The sequence below is a fragment of the Protopterus annectens genome, chromosome 6.part0 (genome assembly GCF_019279795.1).
Source record: "Protopterus annectens isolate FY-2018-M chromosome 6.part0, PAN1.0, whole genome shotgun sequence".
Lineage (NCBI taxonomy): Eukaryota > Metazoa > Chordata > Ceratodontiformes > Protopteridae > Protopterus > Protopterus annectens.
Genome location: NC_056737.1, coordinates 990,291,351 through 990,314,654, shown reverse-complemented (window position 1 = coordinate 990,314,654; position 23,304 = coordinate 990,291,351). Strand labels below are relative to the sequence as shown.

At 36.5% G+C, this 23,304-nt stretch overlaps 1 protein-coding gene across 1 annotated transcript in view; it reads right to left on the bottom strand.

Annotated features, from left to right (window-relative positions):
• Window positions 1–23,304, bottom strand: part of LTBP2 (latent transforming growth factor beta binding protein 2) — a 3,457,946-nt gene that overhangs the window by 32,135 nt on the left and 3,402,507 nt on the right. Inside the window, exon 36 of the mRNA XM_044074624.1 lies at window positions 22,647–22,796. Coding sequence (XP_043930559.1) covers window positions 22,647–22,796 — 150 coding nt within the window. The remainder of the gene's footprint in view (window positions 1–22,646; window positions 22,797–23,304) is intronic.

Here is a 23,304-nt window from a genome sequence, read left to right as displayed (position 1 = left end):
ATATATATATATTTACATATGCACATATGTATATATACTACTGAAAACTTCCAAACTGTTAAAAACAAAAACAAAAAAAAAAAATGAATAGACGTTGAGCCAGAACTGTTATTTGCTGAGCGCTTTTGTTCACTTTATTGATAACAATCGAAGTTCATCAGAGCAAAATGTAATGTTTCTGCAGTACTGTATGATAAAGCGAACGAAAGCGCTCAGCAAATAACAGTTCTGGCTCAGCATCTATTCATTGTTTTTTTTTTACACAGAATGAACGAGTAACTCTAAGTAACTGGGAAAAGTCTGTTCCTCCAGAAGGAAAGCGACAGACTCTGATTATATGTAGTGTAACGTACAACACAGAATGAACGAGTAACTCTAAGTAAAGTCTGTTACTCCAGATGGAAAGCGATAGACTCCGATTATATGTAGTGTAACGTACAACACAGAACGAACGAGTAACTCTAAGTAAAGTCTGTTACTCCAGAAGGAAAGCGATAGACTCCGATTATATGTAGTGTAACGTACAACACAGAATGAACAAGTAACTCTTAAGTAATTGGGAAAAGTCTGTTACTCCAGAAGGAAAGTGATAGACTCCGATTATATGTAGTGTAACGCACAACACAGAATGAACGAGTAACTCTAAGTAATTGGGAAAAGTCTGTTACTCCAGAAGGAAAGCGATAGACTCCGATTATATGTAGTGTAACGTACAACACAGAATGAACGAGTAACTCTGAGTAAAGTCTGTTCCTCCAGAAGGAAAGCGATAGACTCCGATTATATGTAGTGTAACGTACAACACAGAACAAATGAGTAACCCTAAGTAAAGTCTGTTACTCCAGATGGAAAGCGATAAACTCCGATTATATGTAGTGTAACGTACAACACAGAATGAATGAGTAACTCTAAGTAAAGTCTGTTAATCCAGAAGGAAAGCGATATACTCCGATTATATGTAGTGTAATGTACAACACAGAACGAACGAGTAACTCTAAGTAAAGTCTGTTACTCCAGAAGGAAAGCGATAGACTCCGATTATATGTAGTGTAACGTACAACACAGAATGAATGAGTAACTCTTAAGTAATTGGGAAAAGTCTGTTCCTCCAAAAGGAAAGTGATAGACTCCGATTATATGTAGTGTAACGTACAACACAGAATGAACGAGTAACTCTAAGTAAAGTCTGTTACTCCAGAAGGAAAGCGATAGACTCCGATTATATGTAGTGTAACGTACAACACAGAATGAACGAGTAACTCTAAGTAAAGTCTGTTACTCCAGAAGGAAAGCGATAGACTCCGATTATATGTAGTGTAACGTACAACACAGAACGAATGAGTAACTCTAAGTAATTGGGAAAAGTCTGTTACTCCAGAAGGAAAGCGATAGACTCCAATTATATGTAGTGTAACGTACAGCACAGAACGAATGAGTAACTCTAAGTAAAGTCTGTTACTCCAGATGCAAAGCGATAGACTCCGATTACATGTAGTGTAACGTACAACACAGAACAAACGAGTAACTCTAAGTAAAGTCTGTTACTCCAGAAGGAAAGCGATAGACTCCGATTATATGTAGTGTAACGTACAACACAGAATAAAAGAGTAAATCTAAGTAATTGGGAAAAGTCTGTTCCTCCAGAAGGAAAGCGATAGACTCCGATTATATGTAGTGTAACGTACAACACAGAATGAACGAGTAACTCTAAGTAAAGTCTGTTCCTCCAGGAGGAAAGCGATAGACTCCGATAATGAGCACTGGACAATGAGAAGTAATCAGTGACAGTGTGAGGTGTCTTAAACTCATTTCAGATTGAAGAAGTGGACAAGTGACATTAAAGCCTTGTAGGGAGGGTAGCTCAATGGCTAAGGTGTTTGCCTTACAAACACAATGTGCAGGGTTTGAGTCTCACAAGGGATAATTGGCTAGGCTTAAAATGGCTTGCAAGTGCAGTTAGCTTAGTACTAAACTATGAACTATGAACCTATGACACATACTCATAAAACAGGTACAAACATATTAAACACCCCCTCCATTTGTGAATCCCTCCATCCACTAAGGGAAAATTCTAACTTAAAAGACTTGAAAATCCACCTTGTATTTCTAGATGGAAACTTGTACAGTGGCTAAGCTCATCTGAGTTGGGAATGGGCTTCCTGATCTAATGGACTTCGCAGAAGAATGATTTTGTTCATAAAATGTACCAAAACCTTCTATTCCCCTTTATGTTAAGACTTCTTCTTCAAAACTGTATATTTTTTTCAAAAACAAATCTTTGGTAAGGAAGAAAATATTTTGAAAAGTTTACACTTTGTATATGCATTCTTATTTCAAAGAATTCACAGCCTGTATTACAGAGAAAAATAATAATAAATGCTCTGGTTTCAGCAAAAGCCAGGTAGGACTGTGCAGACTCACTTACTGAGAAAATGACAATGAAACCTTGAAATGGTGCTGTAATGCTCAGTTGCTTATAAATGTGTTCTGGGATAGTTTTAGACTAGATCAGGCCTAGGACAAAAGTTGAGGAGGGACCTCCTTAAAAAACTATAACCAGGGTGGCACAAAGAAGAAAGGACTTCCAAAATGGGTGCACACTGAGTACCAGATTAATTTCAGCTCTCCCAGTTTGAAAACAGAAACTCAGAAAAGAGAGTCAGTGAATTTGTTTTTTTTTAGGTAAACTTCATTAAATGGCTAGTAAGTGCACTGCCTGGATGCCAGCAAAGAAGAACTTTAGAGAACCTGAAAGAAAATCAGTCACAAAAGGTGAGCAGAAAACACTGGCTGGGAAGAATCCTGCAGCTCATCAGCAAAAAGCAGTGCAAGCTCCAACTTTGGTGCAAGACATGACTTCCAGTAATCTAGATGGAAAAAATAAGAAAAATGTGCTCAGAGCTGATTAAAATAAATGAAACACTGAAGAAGTATATCAACTCAATTAACAAAAGGCTGGAAAAAATAGAAGCGTTAAACACATATTTAGATAAGTTGATAAAATGCAAAAATCAGAGGATGAAATGAAGAAAAGGCTGGATCTCTATGCAACTGCTCAAGAAGGAATGTTTCAAAAATTGTAGAAATACAGCACAGAGCATGTAGGGAAAATCTGAGATTTTCTGCTTTACTAAAGAAACTGGAAGTAACAGACTGTATTAATTTTATAAAAACACAAGTTAACTGCTATTCCACAGCAGGAGTTGTTAATTGAAAAGGCCCATCATGTGTATGCTCCAAGCCTGGCTATGAGAAAGCAGTCAAGACCTCTAATAGTAATGATGCAATCCTGTCAGCAGAAAGAGTTGATTCTGACAAAACTGTGGCAGAAGGACAAAGTACTAAAAGTTGGAGACAGTAAAATATTTGTGGAAATGACTGCTCATTGTACACCAGGCAGAAGAGCAGTTAATTTATTCCAGCAGTCAGGGAATGTCAAGAAGCAGGCATGAGATTCAAGCTACTTTATCCAGCTATATTCAGAATATTTTTCATAGAGGGTCAACGTCATTTTTTGATGTAAAAACATGCTAAGGAGGAAATAAATTTTGTCCAAAAAGTGAGCTATCAAAGAGAAGGGGATTCTGCTTCTTATTCTTCTGATAATAAAGCCCAGATAAAGACTATGCAAGTGGAACCTTTTCCAGTGTTCCAAATGAAAATGCTTGAGAGAGGAAAGAAAAACACGAGATGACTAGAAGAACCAAGAGTACAATGGAAATGAACCAGAGGCTGGAGCTGGGATATGGACAGCAACAGGAAGAAAATTAGCAACTCTGAAATTAATGTATAAATGTGGGATTACAAAACATCAATCCCACTTGTGAAATATGGTGGAACAAGAAAACCTGGAAATCTTGGACTTTTTTCTTTGTTAAACTTGTAGGGGACTCCAAAGCATATGCCCTACTTCATGTCATTAATGTCTGGAAGAAGTTTAAGGACAGGGAAAGAGGAAGGAAAGAAGGTGGTACCTGTAATTAAAACAGTTTTTGTTCTTAACAGTATTGTTTTATAAAACATATCATATACTGCAATTAATAAAGAAAAGCTTTTTTTCAGTTGAGTGCAATATAGATACTAAGGAGGCATTTTTTATTTCCTTCTTTATTCTTGTTCAGTTTTAAGAAATTTAGGCACTGTAATGTAAAAGAGAAGAAAGCCTGGACAAAACAGCATGATATAAGTAAAACTGACAATGCTTTTTCTTACTTTTACATAGGGGAAGGACTGGATTAAGATCCTTGGCTTGATCTAATAACAAGTTTTAAGGGGAAGCAAGTAAATAAAAGAAGACTGAAATGAAATGTTTTCCTTTAGCAAATAAATGTTCATAGTACAGCATAAGTTTATAGCTAAAGGCAACTGTGTATCTGGTTTTCATGTTTCTATGGAGACAAGCTGATAAGGGTAATAAAACAGAATACTTTTTTCTTTCAATGACTAGAATATAATTATTTCTGAAAACATTCAAGTTGTTTTCAACATCTGGGACAGGAATACAAATAAGACAAAAACAGACAGCTCTAAGGGGAAGTAGAAGCACATGCCATACCATATATTTTAGGATGATAACCTTCATTATATGTCAAGTCAAGCCTGACAGTGTAGCTGTCAACCTGGGACAATTTTTCCTATTAAGAGGGTTAGAATTCATTATTTGAAAACACACATAGTTTTATGTATTTGTATTAAGTTAATAGGGTATGGAGGTATTTTGCAGGTGCTTTTTTTGAGGGTTTTCATTAAAACAAAAAGTCTTGCAAGATGTGACATAAGTTCAAATGGATATGACAAGAAACAACTGTATAAAAGATCAAACTGCCAAATATAGTGCATGCATACAATATAAAAACTGAAAGTAGACATTTTGAAAAAAGCTGTTATACATAACCGATGGGAATAATAACTTCTTATCATAATGACAACACTTTCCATGTTATCTTCAAATGTGAGTGATCTCACAGATATGTAATACAAAAAATAAAGTGTAGTGAATTATATTAAAAAATGAAGAGTGCAAACAGCTATGCTATAGGAGACACATTTGGAAAGAACTGAGCATGTGATTTTGACAAAAGAAAGGCTTTTAGGGTGGTTATTCAGCAGAATACCTGGGACAAAGATAAAGGGAAGTACTTATAGTAATTGTTAGAGGAGTTCCAATAGTGATAGAACAGGAAAAGTGTTAATAGCGATGGATTTGTAGTAGTAAGGAGCTACTGGCAAGGAAGGAGGATTATACTGTATGTTCATAGGTTCGTAGATTAGTATTAGGCTAAGTGCCCTTGTGGGCCATTTTAAGCCTAGCCAATTATCCCATGTGAGAATCAAACCCTGCACCTTGTGCCTGTAAGGTAAACACCTTAACCATTATGCCAACCTCCCACCCCGTGTCTTTATATTCCACCTAAAGCTCCTATAATGTAGCTTACGATAATTCTGAGGGTGGGGGGATAATCAGCTTTCAGCTAGGAATATAACTTATAGGTGGAGATTGGAATTTGATTTGCAACAGTGAGGATGTATCTGGGGTTCTAGAAGGGAAATATACCAAAAGAAAGTAGATTTTTGAAGGCATTTATGAAAAAGTTTGGTATGAAAGATTTGAATTCAGTAGTAGGAGTTCACAGAGAATTTGCATATTATTCCCCAAGTTACAAAAACTGGGCTAGGCTAGACAGAACTTACATTTCACAGGAACTTGTGCATTTAATTAAAAGTTTTGATATACATCCAATAACTATTCCAGATCATGTGCCAGTAATAACTAAAATAAAAAATGCAGGGTGCAGTGGTTACCATTGTCACCTCACAACAAAAAGTTATCCGGTTCTATTCTTGGCTGGGGTACCTTCTGTGTGGAGTCTGCATGTCCTCTCTGCTTTTGCATGGGTTTCCTCCTACATTCCAAAGACATGTGTTTGTATAGTTTCTCCCTAGGCCTCTGCTGAAAATAGGCCTAGTTAGACTGTCTGGTCAACAAATATTAAATAAACAAATAAATAAATAAAATGAGACGCTGGCACCTTCCCACCAATCGGATGAAAAGAGAGGAATTTAAGTAATGGGTAGTGGAAATTATTTGGAAGTTATTAGGGATGATAGAAATTTCCTCAAAAAATATAGCTAGGGAGTGGGATAAAATTAAAGTAGAAATAAAAGAAAAAGAGATATGGTTAAGAAGTAAAAAAAATTATTTAGAGGGGCTGACAAGATTAAAGTATTACAGAATAAGGGGAATCTCATAGAAAAACAAGAAAAAGTGCAACTGCAGAGTGCTAAAGAGGAAAAAGGGAACACCTGAATAATATGCATGAGTTTAGAAAGGCTGCTGTTAAGCAACTGTTTTAATAATAACTTCAGAGCACAAAGTCTTTTAGCACAATGGCTCAGGCAACAGAAAGTTGAAAGGGTTGTTGCCTATAACAAGGAAAATAACTTGAACATTTTATGGAAATCTATATAAAGCAGAGAAATGTGGAAATCAAGCAAAAACACAGATGGAACTGTTTATGAAAGAATTATAAATTATATATGTTAAGGTTAGAGGTATATAAGGCACAATTACTAACAGGATAGTGAGAGGTAAGATAAAAACTCTGATGTATAACCAATCTACAGGAATGGCTTAAGGAATAGATGGTATTCCTGTGTTTGGAAGCTAGGAGGAAAGAAAGTGATAAAGATCTGGAAGTCTTTGTTTAACGGTATTTTATGAGGAGGAGAAGCACCAATATCCTGAAAGAAACCTGTGGTGGCTGCAAATATGTAATGATGGTAAAGGCCCATCAGGTCTGGCTTCATATAGGCCTATTTTGATTCTAAACCATGACTATAAAGCAGAGAAATATAGAAATCAAGAAAAGGTACAAATGGAAATGTTTATGGAAGAGTGAAATATACCAAGGATAGAGGTAGTCAATTACTGACAGTTAGAACAGGAGGAGACGCAATAAAAATGGGACATATAACCAATCTACAGGAAATAGATGACATTCCTGTGGAAGTTCGGAAACTAGGAGGGGAAAAGTGACAAAGATCTGGAAGGTTTTGTTTAACAGTATTTTATGAGGAGAAGTACCAACATCCTGGAAGAAAGCAGTGGTAGCTGTAATACCTAAAGTGGGTAACGATCCATCAGATCCAGCTTCATACAGGCCCATTTCTATACTAAACCATGGTTATAAAGTGTCCGTGTCTATAATGGCTAAAAGAATGGCAAAAGTGATTCCAAAATTGATAGATACGGATCAATGTAGTTTTCTGGAGGGGAGGCAAATATTTGACAACATTATTTAAGAAAATACCACTGTTGTTGTTTGGTCTTGATGCAGAGAAAGTGTTTGGTAGAGTAAGCAGGGACTTTATGAGCAGGGCAATAGAAGCATTTGCATTCCCTGATAAAATTATCAATTTGGTTAGGAGGATATATGAGGGATCAGATGTGAAAACTAAAGTGGGTGGGGTCCTCCCTGATGATTTCTGCTTGAGCAGAGGTATTAGGCAGGGGTGTCCTTATCCCCATTGTTATTTGCATTATATTTAGAACCATTGCCAAAAACAAGGGACTCAGAAATTCAAGGATATAATCAACATGGTAGCCAAGAAAAACTGGCTGTATTTGCAGATGATATTATTTTATACCTGACAAAAACCAGAAAAGGACTTTACAGTGTTGTGTTATGAGACAGTTTCAAATCTTTTTGGAATACAAAATTCATGAAGCTAAAACAAAGGCAATAACTGTAAATTATATACCTGCACATGAATTGGCTCAGCAATATTCATATTTATGGGAAGTATTTAGGAGTATGGATTAAAAATTATTCTGGTGTGGCAGCTAAGGGATATGTGGGAACAGACTAAACAAAAGATAATACAAGAAATGAAAAAATGTAAGTTCTCTCATATGGATATCAATAGTAAAATGCAAGCAGTTAAATGTTTTTGTCCCTTTAGTCTTATACACAGGTCAGGCATATTTTTATCAACCAAAGAAGAAGTTGTGGATAGCAATTAATAAAGAGTTGAAGGATTTTATCTGAGTGGGGCAGATGGCAAGACTCAAGTGGGATAAGCTGATTCTTCCAATTGAAAAAGGTGGATTGGGATTACCCGATTTGAAGGGGTATTTTAGAGCAACACACTTAAGGCTCCTGTAGACAGCACAATCAGAAAACCATAATTCAAAGTGGAAAGAGATGATGATGAAACAGGGGGGAAGCAAGTGACTGGGATTTTGGATGCAGACATTTAAGCAGAATAACAATAATTATAAAGAATATTATATTCATAAAGTAGCAGAAAATTTTCTAAGAACTAAGCCAACATGAGAATGGAGAAAGGAGATTCTGCAGATAGGGATGAGTGCAGTTAGGGATACAGACAATGGACAAGAGGGGAAACGAACAACAGCAACCACTAAGCGAAAAAACAGCAAAATACAACCCAAGGGTGATCCACAAGTTTATTTGTAACAAACTCTCTTCCTCTGACATCTCGGCCATAGCCCTCAAGGAGTAAAGAACCATAGGAGCACACACATTTTATATACTAACAAACAACAATTGGATAATTGATTCATTATCCACTTAAAAGATTTTTTTATCAAACTAATACAATAAAACAATAAAATAATTAAATTAATACCCTCCAATTCATTTCTTCATTTAGCCCATGCGGGTATAAAGTGCCAAACTTTGAAATATAAATAGCCTCTTTAAACAATAATTGTTTTTTAAGACTTGTGTATTTCGGCTTTTCCCGGTTAGGGGTTGCCACAGTGGAACTCCGGTCCACTAATGATTGACAGTAGATTTTTATGTGGCGAGTTGCTGGCCCTGACGCACAACCTTCAACGAAGGTATGCCCATTCACGCATGTCTCCACACAGAAGACGCTCCAGCTGAGAATCGAACAGGACAACGTCTTACTGTGAGGTTACAATGCTACCGCAGCACCACCACCACAACATCAAAATGAAAGACATTCACTTTTTCCAGCACTGTACCTTTTAACCCCTCATTACTACCTTGATGAAATTTTTTAAAAATGCATGGCCACAGAACTTTCCTCTTTATTATTAACAATGTCTCTAGCATGTTCCATTAATCTAACTTTAATGGACAAGAGGGGGCTTGAATTTATTGGAGAAAAATGGCAAAGGAAACTAGGTATTAGGGGCAATTAAGAGAGGGAAAGGTAAAAGAATGGGAAGATGCCAAGACTTTCTTTCGACTGCAGGTTAGAGATTACCATTCCTATCAATAACTGATATCAGGGTATAAGGAAAGTGAAAGAAATAGGGGGTCCTAAACAAAAGACCAGCACTGGTAGAGTTTTTAGCAGAATCTAGAACAGAAGCTGCCATTAAGAAAGGAATAATTAGTAGAGCATATAAAGTATTGCATGATACTATAAGAATCAATCAGAGGAGGTTAGAAAGGTACTGGAAGAGAGACTGGAAAAGCAATTCTCAAAGAAACAATGGGGGAGATACATGTATGTCTTCCAAATATACAACAAAGTCTAGAAAATTTAGGATCTTTGCTTGGAAGTGTTTGCATAGGTATTTTTATATCCCAAGTTGACTCCAAAGAATGTTTCCTCAGGTAGACAGCAAATGTTTGAGGTGTGATGGGAAGAAAGAGGTAACTGGGAACATATTTTCTGGGAATGTAATGAGTTGGCAGACTTTAAATATTCCCTACAGACTGCTCTGTCAAATATACTGAGTGAGCAAATTGGTGTAACTAAGAAAATTATTTTTTGAGCTATGATACAGAATCAGAATTGCCTAAACATAGTAAGGCCTTGCTGAGACTAATTTTGGTGACTGCCAAAAAGGAATTACTAGAAAATGGAAATCATAGTCTAAACCAACCATACTAGAAGTAGCGAATATAGTAACAGGGATAAAACAACCGGAACTGGGATCTTAAAGGATAGGAGCAAATTACATAAGAAAAATGGGAATTATGGGAACAATACATGCAGAGGAGGAACGAGGCTTAAAAGAAGGTAGGATTTGAAAGAGCTATATAATGTTTGACAGACAATGACTGGATAGATTATAAGTGATGTATAATGCTTGCAAATACAGTTGTGTCAATGTGGTTTGTAATGTATAATGTTTGCAACTGTTAATTATGTTGGTATGGTTTATTTTCATTCATATACATGTAAGACTGCCTATGTCATACATGATAATTTAATAAAGATGTTTCTTGTTTAAAAAATAAAACTGAAATGGGATCTTTAGAAAAGGACAAGAGTAAATTACATTAAAAATTGTGGGAACAATACATGCAGAATAATGTTTTGGAGGAGGAGTCAGATTTAAGGGAGTGCAGGAGTTGAATGAGCTATGTAATATTTGATGGATAATGACTGCATAGAAGATTATATGTGATGCATAATGCCAATGTCAATATGGTTTGTTTTCATTTATATAAATATATCATTGCTTAAGTCATGTGATAATTCAATAAAGATGTTTCTTGTTTATATAAAAAAGGCGGCCCAGAGAAGCTCCGATAGTCTGGATATCTTTGATGCGTTTTATGTTTTATTTTGAAAGATAATTACTTGTTAACTGATTTTTGGAGAATCTAATAGGATTAACAGTCACAATTCTTGCAGCAGGATTAGAAAAGTTACTGTCACTCCAACATTGTAGTATTAAAGGACTCACTTACTTGCAGCTGCTAAGCAGTGATGGATTATAATAGGGGTGAAATGGGTGGCTGCCCAGGGCCCACAGCTTTAGGCCAAATAACAATATGCCTATAGCTCAACACTGCAGAATAAAAAATAAAAACCTCTTTTCCAGGGTCTGATGTCTTTTTCATTCAGTACAGCATCAAACACTTGTACTTTACTATAAAATTAAGTGCTTTCATCCTGGGACCTGGACTTCTTTAGAATAAAATACATTAACCACGATTAGCCTTATATACTTGCTCAACATCAGTTAAAGCCATTTATTGACTTGTTATTTCAGTGTCAGTTATATGGAAAAAACATTTTTTCAATTTACATTTATATCACAATATTGATTTTTTCTTATTCTTTCCTTTTCTTTGTACTAAGGTTAGCAGATGTAATTGTTGAGTTATTGTTCAGCCGATGGCTTTAATTACTATTTTGTTCCTGGGTTTGTCATTTATTAGTTTTAGTCCATGGTGATTTCTGATTCACTGCAGGAGATTCCACCTCACATTACAGCCAATAATAGCATACAGGAGGTAGTAGTGGTAAGTCTGACAATAGTGTGCTGATTTACAATGCACAGGAATGGGATATGCATCCCCTGCCCCACAATGCAGACAGTAATAGTATACAGGACGTAGTAGTGGTACGTCTGACAATAGTGTGCTGAATTACAATGCACAGGAATGGGATATGCATCCCCTGCCCCACAATGCAGACAGTAATAGTATACAGGACGTAGTAGTGGTACGTCTGACAATATTGTGCTGATTTACAATGCACAGGAATGGGATATGCATCCCCTGCCTCACAATGCAGACAATAATAGTATACAGGACGTAGTAGTGGTACGTCTGACAATAGTGTGCTGATTTACAATGCACAGGAATGGGTTATGCATCCCCTGCCCCACAATGCAGACAATAATAGTATACAGGAGGTAGTAGTGCTATATCTGATAGTAGTGTGCTGATTTACTTTGTACAGGAATGGGGTATGAGCCCCCTGCCCCACAATGCAGTAAATCAGCAAGCACACGCACTACTTGAATGAAACTGTGCTTCACATTAAGTATGGAAAGCATTTAATTATAATTACTGTTGCTGGAAATTACAATTTTTTTTCAGAGCTTATGTAGTAAGGTGTGTGTGTGTGTGTGTGTGTGTGTGTGTGTGTGTGTGTGTGTGTGTGTGTGTGTGTGTGTGTGTGTGTGTGTGCATGTGCATGTGTGTGTGTGTGTGTGTGTGTGTGTGTGTGTGTGTGTGTGTGTGTGTGTGAGTGCGCACGCATGTGTGTCTATGTTTCTGTGTGTGCATGTGTATGTGTGTATGTGTTTGTTTGTGTATGTCTGTAGGGGTACTACCTGCTATCTGTGGATGAAAGTACCATATTTGCTTATTATCATCTGGCCATTTTTTAACAGTCCATAAACTGGCTATTTAGGACTAGTGTGTGTGTGTGTGTGTGTGTGTGTGTGTGTGTGTGTGTGTGTGTGTGTGTGTGTGTGTGTGTGTGTGTGTGTATGAATTAAGTTGGAATACTTTGGTTACTTTGTGTTTGTGTGAAACATAATTGAAATATGTGACTTTGGTCATTTTTATTCTTATTAATTTTTGACGCAGACATCTGAAAAGGACGCAGTCAACAATGAAGCTATAATTACTGGGTTTGGGGAATGTCTGTGGATAAAAGAAATGACTGACCCTGCTAAATTCATAAACTTAAAAGGTCATTGTTCTGTTTTTGCAGGAGTAGCCTGCATTTCTATAAAGGAAACTGGAGTACATTACTGTGGATGTTTTTATCGGCTTTCAAAAGACTCTAGATCCCTTATGCTTCAAAGAGACAAAGAATGGAAAACCTGGATCAAATCTAAGCAATTACCCCTGCTCCAAAACTTACCCCTGCTCCAAAACTACAGACATCTGAGAAATCTAACTAAAAAACAAATCAACCTAGATAAAAAGTTCTTCAATTCTGATCAATTAAACAGCAAATCAAACCCAGATAAATTCTGGTCAGCCATAAACAATATTCTCTCTCCCGGTCGCCCCTCAAACCCCTCTCCTTACCCCATTACAACAGCCACACTACTGAAAACTCACTTTATCAATACTACACAAACTCTCTTACCATCTAGTAGCAACATTACTCCTCCACTAAACCCCCTCAACCTACCTAACAATTCTTTCTCCATACAACCTGTCTCTACCTCATATATCAGAGCTATTCTACTAAAGCTAAAACCCTGTTCCCCCTCAACAGACAACTTACCCCCTGTTTTCCTAAAATTAGCTGCTGATTCTATAGCATTCCCAGTATCTATTCTAATCAACAGATATATCCAGGAATCCACAGTGCCTACACTGTGGAAATCGTCCTATACCATTCCCCTACATAAAGGCAGAAACTCCACAGACCCATCCAATTACAGTCTTATTGCCATCTTATCCCCCCTCTCCAAAATTCTTGAAAAAAGCATGCATGCTCAACTTTTCAAACACCTAATTCAACATAATCTTCTCACCCCCAGCAAACACGGTTTTCGTCCCAGACACAGCACAACTACTGCCCTCCTATCTTTTACCCACACTATTGCTGAGGCCCTTGACAACAATAAACTCATCTCTTGTCTGCTCTTAGACCTATCTAAAGCATTTGACACAATCTCCAATCCTCTTCTTCTATCCAAACTCACCAACCTCAACCTATCATCCTCCAGCATTACCTGGTTCTCAAGCTATTTGTCTGGCAGAAAACAATCTGTCAAATGGCTCTCCTCTTCTTCTCCCTTCTTACCCATTCCAACAGGGGTTCCTCAGGGCTCCATACTGGGTCCCCTCCTGTTCAATATCTTCACCAATGACCTCCATACATCTTGTAAACTATCCTCCCTCATTCAATATGCTGATGATTCTACTCTCATCTCTATCTCTGACATCACAGAACTTCATTCCCTTACTCAGCAAACCTTCCTATCTACTGAACAATGGCTAACAGATAACCTACTTATCCATAACCCCAAAAACACAAACCTCTTATTATTCTTCCCTCACTAACTGTCCCGCCTCAAAAAAATCCTTCCCAATCAGTTCCTCAAATAATACTCTTATAAAATCAGATGCTCACTCTAAACTTCTTGGAGTCATCATTGGTGATGAACTCAAATTTAACCAGCACCACCTCCACTGCGTAAAAAAGACTAACCAAAAATTAGGCCTACTCTATCGTAATAAAAAATGTCTTACTCCAAATTCTAGACTCTCCCTAGCACAAGCTTATCTTCTCCCATTACTTCTCGATGCTGCCCCCTTGTTCACTAACAATCAAACCACAACCTTAAATAAACTCCAGCAAACTTACCACAAGATTGCAAGATTTGTCACAAACTCTCCACATAATACACACCACTGCACAGCCTTTACATCCCTAAACTGGCTAGAATTCCCTCACTTACTGTTGTCTATGCAACTGCAAATGCTACACTGTATACTCTACAAGCCATCATCTTGTCCGCTCTTTCTTCTTTCATCTCTACGTATAAGCCTGCTCGTGCTCTCCGTACCTCAAACCAACAACTACTTCAAACCTTCCAACCAACAAAAGCTGTTGACAAACTCTTATATAAATGCTCTATAGCCCAAACTTGGAACAAACTTCCTAGAGACATATGCTCTACTATCCATCTTGCCCACTTTAAATAAAAACTCAAACTTCATCTACTTAAGCTCCACAATTTGCTCTTGAACCACCCCAACTTGATCGCTCCCTCTCCTCTCTCAGCTCACCCAAATCAACTACCTTATACCTCATATCATTACACTTTTCTCTACTGCATATTTCCTCCCTATTTACTTTTATGTATTGTTAAATTCCTCTCTACTACTTTTAGGTACACTTTATAGTGAATCTGACCTTCTTTGTCTGTTAACACATAAATATCAATCAACTTCTGGTATTCCTATACTCTTAAATTATTCTCCATATTCTTAGTTACTCCTGAAAATCGTTCAAACGTTTTACCTGTAAATATATAAATAACTCTCTCTCTCTTTTTTTTCTTGTTTTCTCTTCGTATCTCCTGGCTGCCCAAATAATATATAAAGGTACACAAAGTTGAAAAACACGAGCCACGAACTTAGCGCTTTCACCATCTACAAGTGGCATCATCAGAGCTGATAGGAGCCATTAACATACATCATTTATACACAAATTAATTACTCAACCTCCAATAATAATCAAATTACATAATCTTAAAGCTACATACACAAAAAACTCAAACACCATATTCATGTCAAACAATAAAATACATACATATTCCTACCCAAATAAAACACTGACAAATAAAAACTATTTATATATATATAATATTAATAAATATATACTTGTATAATGTATATAAAATGAAAAACTGTCATATATAAAATCTAATTTAAAGTTTGTTTGCTCTTTTTTTCAGGACTGACCTAATAAATATATGATCATTTAAACCAGGTGGAGAAATTGCGTTTAAAATAACCTGCCACTTATATTCCAATATTTCAACCTTAATGTTGTCATCCCCTCCTCTCTCATTAGGAACAACCCTATCAATCACAAAAAATATAAACTTCTTGTAATTGGGACAACTAACACTGTGCATGTATAGGGCATTATGCAAGTCTTTAACCCTGATGGCCCTAAGATGTTTAGATATCCTGTCCTTCAATCTACATGTAGTTTTCCCTCCATAAAATCCAGTACAGGTAGTGCAAGTTGCTAAATAAACCACCTTTTGTGTATTGCAACTGCACCTACCTGGACAGGATATGGTCCTGTTGTAACCCGGGACAGTAACATAGGGCCCATCATTTATAAATCTACAAAATGTACATGTCCCACATTTATACATCCTGGAACATGTATATGTAGACCTATGTGACTCCAAAAACTCTTTTATGTTTCTTCCCCTTGAGAATACCCCCCTTTGGGTGACTTTCTAATTCTCTCTTCAATTCCTTATCAAAAGTAACATCCCAAGCTGTCCGGATAACATCCATTAACTCAGATGTTTGGTTGTTATACTTGAGAACCAAAGCTCTAGAATCAAAAATATTAGTTCTTTCTCCCAAACTACTGTTACCTCCCCATAACATGGGGATAAAAGAGATATCCCTTTTCTTGGTAACCTCATTCCGTATGGATGTTAACATTTTTAAGGGGTATCCCCTGTCACAAAACAACCCAATCAAAGTATATAACACTTTGCCCAATGCCCTATACATGCACAGTGTTAGTTGTCCCAGTTACAAGAAGTTTATATTTTTTGTGATTGATAGGGTTGTTCCTAGTGAAAGAGGAGGGGAAGACAACCTTAAGGTTGAACTATTGGAATATAAGTGGCAGGTTATTTTAAACGCAATTTCTCCACCTGGTCTAAATGACCATATATCTATTAGGCCAGTCTTGAAACAAAGAGCAAACAAACTTTAAATTAGATTTTATATATGACAGTTTTTCATTTTTATATACATTATACAAATATATATTTATTAATATTATATATATATATATATATATATATATATATATATATATATATATATATATATAGTTTTTATTTGACAGTGTTTTATTTGGGTAAGAATATGTATGTATTTTATTGTTTGTTTGACATGAATATAGTGTTTGTGTTTTTTGTGTAAGTAGCTTTAAGATTATGCCATTTGATTATTATTGGAGGTTGAGTAATTAATTTGTGTATAAATTATGTATGTTAATGGCTCCTATCAACTCTGATGATGTGATTTGTGGATGGTGAAAGCGCTAAGTTTGTGGGCTACATTAAACCTACTGGAGTGTGTTTGGCTCGTGTTTTTCAACTTTCTGCACTTTTATCAGTTATTTACCCATTGGGTGATTTGTTTTTTGTTTGTGACCAGTTTGGTTGCATTTCGACTCAACCATATCTCCGGGATTTTATTTTTGGTACAATTGATAATGGAAGCAGCCATTGTGGACTGACTGTTTCCGTGAAGAGATTAACGGCTTTACTCAACCAGAAGGACGCCCTATGCACACCGCAGGTGATGTTGACTGATTCACAGATTGAACTCTTCACTCTGCATTCACCACCAGCCCACAAAGCTGTAAATAGCGTTAATGGCGAAGGCAATGCAGCTAGTGGGGCAATGCGTACCACCGGGAAGGATATTCAGCAATGGCCTCAGTTACCTGAACTAGATGTCTCGGTCTTGAATGAGGAGAGGAGGAGTACACCAACTATAAAACAACAACTTGAGTGCTTGAAGGATGTTTGTCGAAAATTTAGAGGGCTGCAATTGGATAATGCTTTTTCAACCAAATCCATGGCACTAAAGCAGGTACCGAAAGGGCTCAGGGTTTGGAAACTTCCAAACAGCATTGATAAAGGGTCCTCAGCGTACAAAGAACATGTGGACTTATTTGTTAGAACTGGTCTTGAAATGTTGGACATTATCATAAAAATAATCAAAGTAAGTTAATTACACTTGAAAAGGAGATTGTTTCCTTTAATGAAAGTATTATCAATGATTTATTATTTTTTCAACATGTCAAAAACTATCAAACAGTTTTGACCAATATAAAAAAATATGTTGATAAAAGTATAAAGGTTAAGATTAAAAAACTTTCAAGGGATATGCATGAATATAAGAACAATACAACATATGTTTTTGGTAATACTAATACTGAGGGGAACAATATATGTAATAAGGGGGGTGAACGGATTTATGACAAAAGTGGTAGCTTTGGTCACAATAACCCTGAATATGTGGTAAATGTCTTGGACAATGAACAGCAATGTTTGTTTAGACCGGTCTTCACAGTTGAGGAGATCGGAGCATTTACAGAACAAGAGGGAAGGGGCCCAAATGAATCAGCGTCATGGCGTAGAACAGTAGCAACAATAATGGAGGAACAACCACTGGAAGAAAGGCCTGGGGTTCAACAACAGGAAGAGATACTGACTGCATTAAATGACGACTGTTCTTATGTGGACTCCATAACTGATTTTGAACTTGCTGATTCATTTTTACATTTTGAAACGCAGATTGAGATGCCTGTTTGTGAAATTACTAAAAAAACAGGGTTTACTATTTATAACTTTAGTGCCCTGGATATTAAAGAAGCATATCATGACCTTTTGTGTAAGGGTTTTACTTTTGTTCCAGATTTTAAATTGAATGTAGTTGATGTTTATACTTGTATGAAATTGTACACTAGGCAATTAAGTTTGGCACTCTTTTTTTAAGGGTCAAAATAGTCAGAACAACATCATGACACCGGCTGTGCTCACTAGAAGGAGTATGTTCATTCCACCGGTGCATAGGGATGTTTTGATGATTGAGAAATTGTGTATCAATGGCATTAGAAGTTTAACTAATATGAAGTGTAATGTTTGCCACACTGATAATCTTACTGGAGATGAAAGGAAGGCTTTATTGAAATTGGCTAACAACACCGAGGTTAGAATTATGAAGCCTGATAAGGGGGATGGGGTTGACATTATGTCACAATCTGACTATACATCAAAAATGCAGGACATTCTTGACAACTCCACCACCTATCAGAGGGTTTCTAATACCGAACTTAATATAGCTTATGACAAAATAGATTTGTTTTTGTTAGATGCTTTGTACTAAGGAGCTATACATGAAGATGTTTCATTTTCTTAATGTGGAACATCCAGTCACACCTGCTGTATTTGGCATCCCCAAAATCCACATAAATTTGAATAATCCACCATTTAGGGTGATAGTGTCATCTAGAGGCTCAAAGACAGAGCCACTGGGTGCTTATGTGGACAATGGTATACAGCAGGTAGTGGCTGGAGTTCCTCATATATTAAAAGACTCTTGGCATTGTCTCAAAAGGTTAAGTACCCTCAGTAAGAAAGATATGGATTGGACATTCCTTACTATAGATGTGATTAACCTTTTTACGGTTATTCCACATGAGGGGGGTATTAACTATTTTTGAGAAAGTTTGGCAAAAGTGGACAGTTGAGTGGTGGAAAATTGAATATGATGGCAGCATTAATGGAATTGGTGCTGAAAAACAATTTCTTGAGTTTCGAAGGAGAAATTTACCACCAATTCTCGGGGGTAGCGATGGGTGCCAAGTGTGCCCCCAGATTTGCTAATTTTGTCCTGCTCCACTGGGAGGAAATGTTTGTCTTCCAATCACCATTTAGGGACAACATAGCCTTATACAATCGCTTTTTAGATGATGTATTGGTTCTTTGGAGAGGTAATGCGAAAGAAGCTGTGCAGTTTGTCGAATATCTTAACAACACCACACCACACTCTTTTCATTTACCAGTAAGTGAAACAGTGAAATATCGACTTTTTGGACATTAAGGTGACCAAAACGTCAGAAGGGTTGCAGAGTAATGTCTTCAGGAAGGAGACATATAGCAATTCATTGCTCCACTACAATAGCTGTCACCCCACCAACGTAGGGGAATTGTGAAGGGACAAATGGTTAGGTTGTCCCGGCTTATCAGTGACAACAATATTTACCAACAGGAGTTATGCACTTTGATAGGGTTGGTTCGTGACAGGGGATACCCCTTAAAAATGTTATCCATACAGAATGAGGTTACCAAGAATAGGGATACCTCTTTTACCCCCATTTTATGGGAAGGTAACAGTAGTTTGGAAGAAAGAACTAATACTTTTTATTCTAGAGCTTTGGTTCTCAAGTATAACAACCAAACATCTGAGTTAATGGATGTTCTCCGGAAGCTTGAGATGTTAATTTTGATAAGGAATTGAAGAGAGAATTAGAAAGTCACCCAAAGAGGGGTATTCTCAAGGGGAAGAAAGATAAAAGAGTTTTTGGAGTCACATTGGTCTACATATACATATTTCAGGATGTATAAATGTGGGACATGTAAATTTTTTAGATTTATAAATGATGGGCCCTATGTTACTGTCCCAGGTTACAACAGGACCATATCCTGTCCAGGTAGGTACAGTTGCAATACCTAAAAGGAGGTTTATTTAGCAACTTGCACCACCTGTACTGGATTTTATGGAGGGAAAACTACATGTTGATTGAAGGACAGGATATCTGAACATCTTAGGGCCATCAGCGTTAAAGACTTGCATAATGTCCTATACATGCACAGTGTTAGTTGTCCCAATTACAAGAAGTTTATATTTTTTGTGATTGATAGGGTTGTTCCTAGTGAGAGAGGAGGGGAAGACAACCTTAAGGTTGAACTATTGGAATATAAGTGGCAGGTTATTTTAAAAGCAATTTCTCCACCTGGTTTAAATGACCATATATATATTAGGCCAGAGCAAACAAACTTTAAATTAGATTTTATATATGACAGTTTTTCATTTTTATATAATTATACAAATAAATATTTATTAATATTAAATATATAAACAGTTTTTGACAGTGTTTTATTTGGGTATGAATATGTATGCATTTTATTGTTTGACATGAATATAGTGTTTGAGTTTTTTGTGCATGGAGGTTTAAGATTATGTAATTTGATTATTATTGGAGGCTGAGTAATTAATTTGTGTATAAACGATGTATGTTAATGGCTCCTATCAGCTCTGATGATGCCATTTGTAGATGGTGAAAGCGCTAAGTTTGTGGAGCTACATTAAACCTACTGGAGTGTGTTTGGCTCGTGTTTTTCAACTTTGTGCACCTTTATCAGTTATTTACCCATTAGGTGATTTCTTTTTGTTTGCCCAAATAATATAATCTATGTGCTCAGACCTATGTATTGAATGTTATAAATACTGTATAACTCAACTGCTTTAAATCTCTTTATCTGTAATATATTTTTATTGACACTGTACAATTCAATTACATTTTTCTTTTTTGTTACTGTAATTCTTGGAGCTTTTCTCCTTGGGTCTCCACTGAAAATGGGCCAAAATCCCAGCTGGACTAACCCAGTCAACAAATGTCAATAAATAAATAAGTATAAATAAATCAGACATGTGATGTGTACACAGTTAATACGTGTCTGTAATTGCTGAGTATGGAAATTATAATGACAGTAGTATGAGTGGCTTTTTATGTTTACATTTTCTGAAATGGGTATGGTTGTCATTACTGGTTCATACATTTTATTTCACTGCTTACTATAAAAATGTTCAGAACTGCAAATTTAAAACAATCAGGAAGGTGAATCAAAACATGCATGCATTTATGGCATAGTCCTGAAAAGATCTCAGGAGGCATGTTTTGAAAACAACCTGGAGTCCAAGGTGAACTTAATCTGCTGTTAAGACCACCTTTTGCTTTTGCCACCTGTGAGAGAGAATTTTTTTCCAAAATTAGTCCCGCAAGCTGGAATGTCATACCTCAGGACATATGACAAATAAACAGCCTCACACAATTCAGATCTGTTTGTGTTCTTGTTAAAGAAAACCAATGTACCTGTTTGAGGGATACAGGACAGCTCCTTGACTAGTTCTCCCTTTTTCATTTACAATAATGGTACCCCCCCTTTTTTCTTTTCTTCTTCTCCCTTCGTATGGAACACTCTACTCTACTCTATCTAATTGTACAATATTTCACGATCATAATACATATGCAGCTCAAAATTGTACAAATGTCTCCAGACGTATATCTTCTGTGTATTATGTTTACAACTGATCTTCAAATTTGTACATGAAATGCTTACCTCTCTTTACTCAGGACACTGTATTTATTTTTGTAAAGTGTATATCTTTGCTTCTTACATAGTGTATTATATTTATTTGGCCTGGGTGATGCCTGAAAAAAGTCTTCGGACCAGTCCACTTACCTGGTTAACAAATGTGAAATAAATAAATAAATAAAATACATACATGTACACAACAGACATCCCCAATTATGACATTAATTGTGTGACTCACATTTAGTGGAAAACATTTTCTCCTAGTTGGACTAACTGAGTCAGGCTGCAGATATGGGTTAACAGAGTCAGAGACTTAATGGTAGATTTACTGAAATCATGAATCCCCCTACTTATTTATATATTTTCACTTTTTGTGCCCTGTTGTGACTGCCAACCATCTGTCCAGTTGTGGAACCATTGCTCATTTGCTTCTCAAATGGGAAAAGCCAACTGTGGAGTGGCCAGGAACCCAGTAACCATGTGGTGCATAACCTACACATGGGTCATCAGAGATTAAGCAGTATTTTAAATATATTTCATACATTTTCAAGGAAGTAATATAACCTTAATCTGTGTCTTGCACTCTGCCTGTTTCCTCAACTTCTGAAAGAAAGATGAAAAAACATGTTTCCCATTTCCTGGATAGCAAAAGAGTTCCCAGACTCTTGTCTGGGAAACAAAATTCATTATTCAAGCTACCTTGTTCATATTCCTTTACTTTCCATGCATTTATTAGTTGACCTGCATTGTGCATACTTATACACTGCAACTGCCCTTCATCAGTATTGTGTAAGGGTGGAGACCAGCTTGGAATGTGCAGTCAGTGTCTATTCTGAGCTGACAGTACTGAGAGCAATAAATTCTAATTTATTCTTCTCGGCTCTGTTGGCCTCTTTTAGTACATGCAAAAACTAGTCATAACTAAAGCTTCAAAGAAAGATTAAGAAACATTTTATACTACTGTAGAAATGATTGATGGGGTATATGCATCTAAATTAAAACCACACTGCCTAGTCCTTAGACAGCTTTTGTTATTACCATCTGATACAAGCATCTTTGAATTTTTCTTGACCTTTGTTAAACATTTATTTTGATTAGATCCACTTCTGAACTGATTAATCTGTTTTGAATATGTAAGTAATATGACCTTAAGTAGCATTTACAAATAACATAATGTTATTCTAAGATGAACTAGGAAACTCTGTGGTCTTTTTTGAATTACAAAAACATCCTGTTTTTGAAATGCAAAAGTTAAGCAGAACTAAACATCACAGGGTACCTAAGCAGGACATCTTTGTCGCATCAAAGTGGAATCCATCAAAGCAGTCACAGGTGTATCCTTCTGGAACCCTCACACAGCGTCCATTTTCACAGCCATTCAAGATGCCACATTCTTCTGACTGAAGACCTTCAAATGCCCTATGCCTTGCTGTGAAAGTGTTAAAAATACACTGGTTAGAAGCAGTATAGATATGAAAGATACAACATTTTTTCATTGTCTTATTGCATGTTACACTGTTATACAAATTGCAGTTTATTTGATACACTATTACACTATAGCACCTCTGTAACAAAATGTGAGCTGCACAGAGGTAGGATACAGTGATGCAGTGGTAGTGTGTATGTATGTATGCTTGTGTGTGTGTGTGTGTGTGTGTGTGTGTGTGTGTGTGTGTGTGTCTGTGTACACACCTGCAAAATATCTAGTAAATTAATACAATCATGGTTTATTTAGTGCCATCAAAAGTAAGGACCATACTTAGTTGGTGTTACTTCATTTGACTTGTAATCCTTTTCCTTCAACTAGTGACCCCTCAAAGTAGTGCTGTTGTATTACTATATTCCTTCTAACATTACAAGGCTCACAGGTATGACACGCTAACAGTTTGTACCCAAGAGTTTGATTCCATCATTGTGTAGGTAGACACTGTATGACT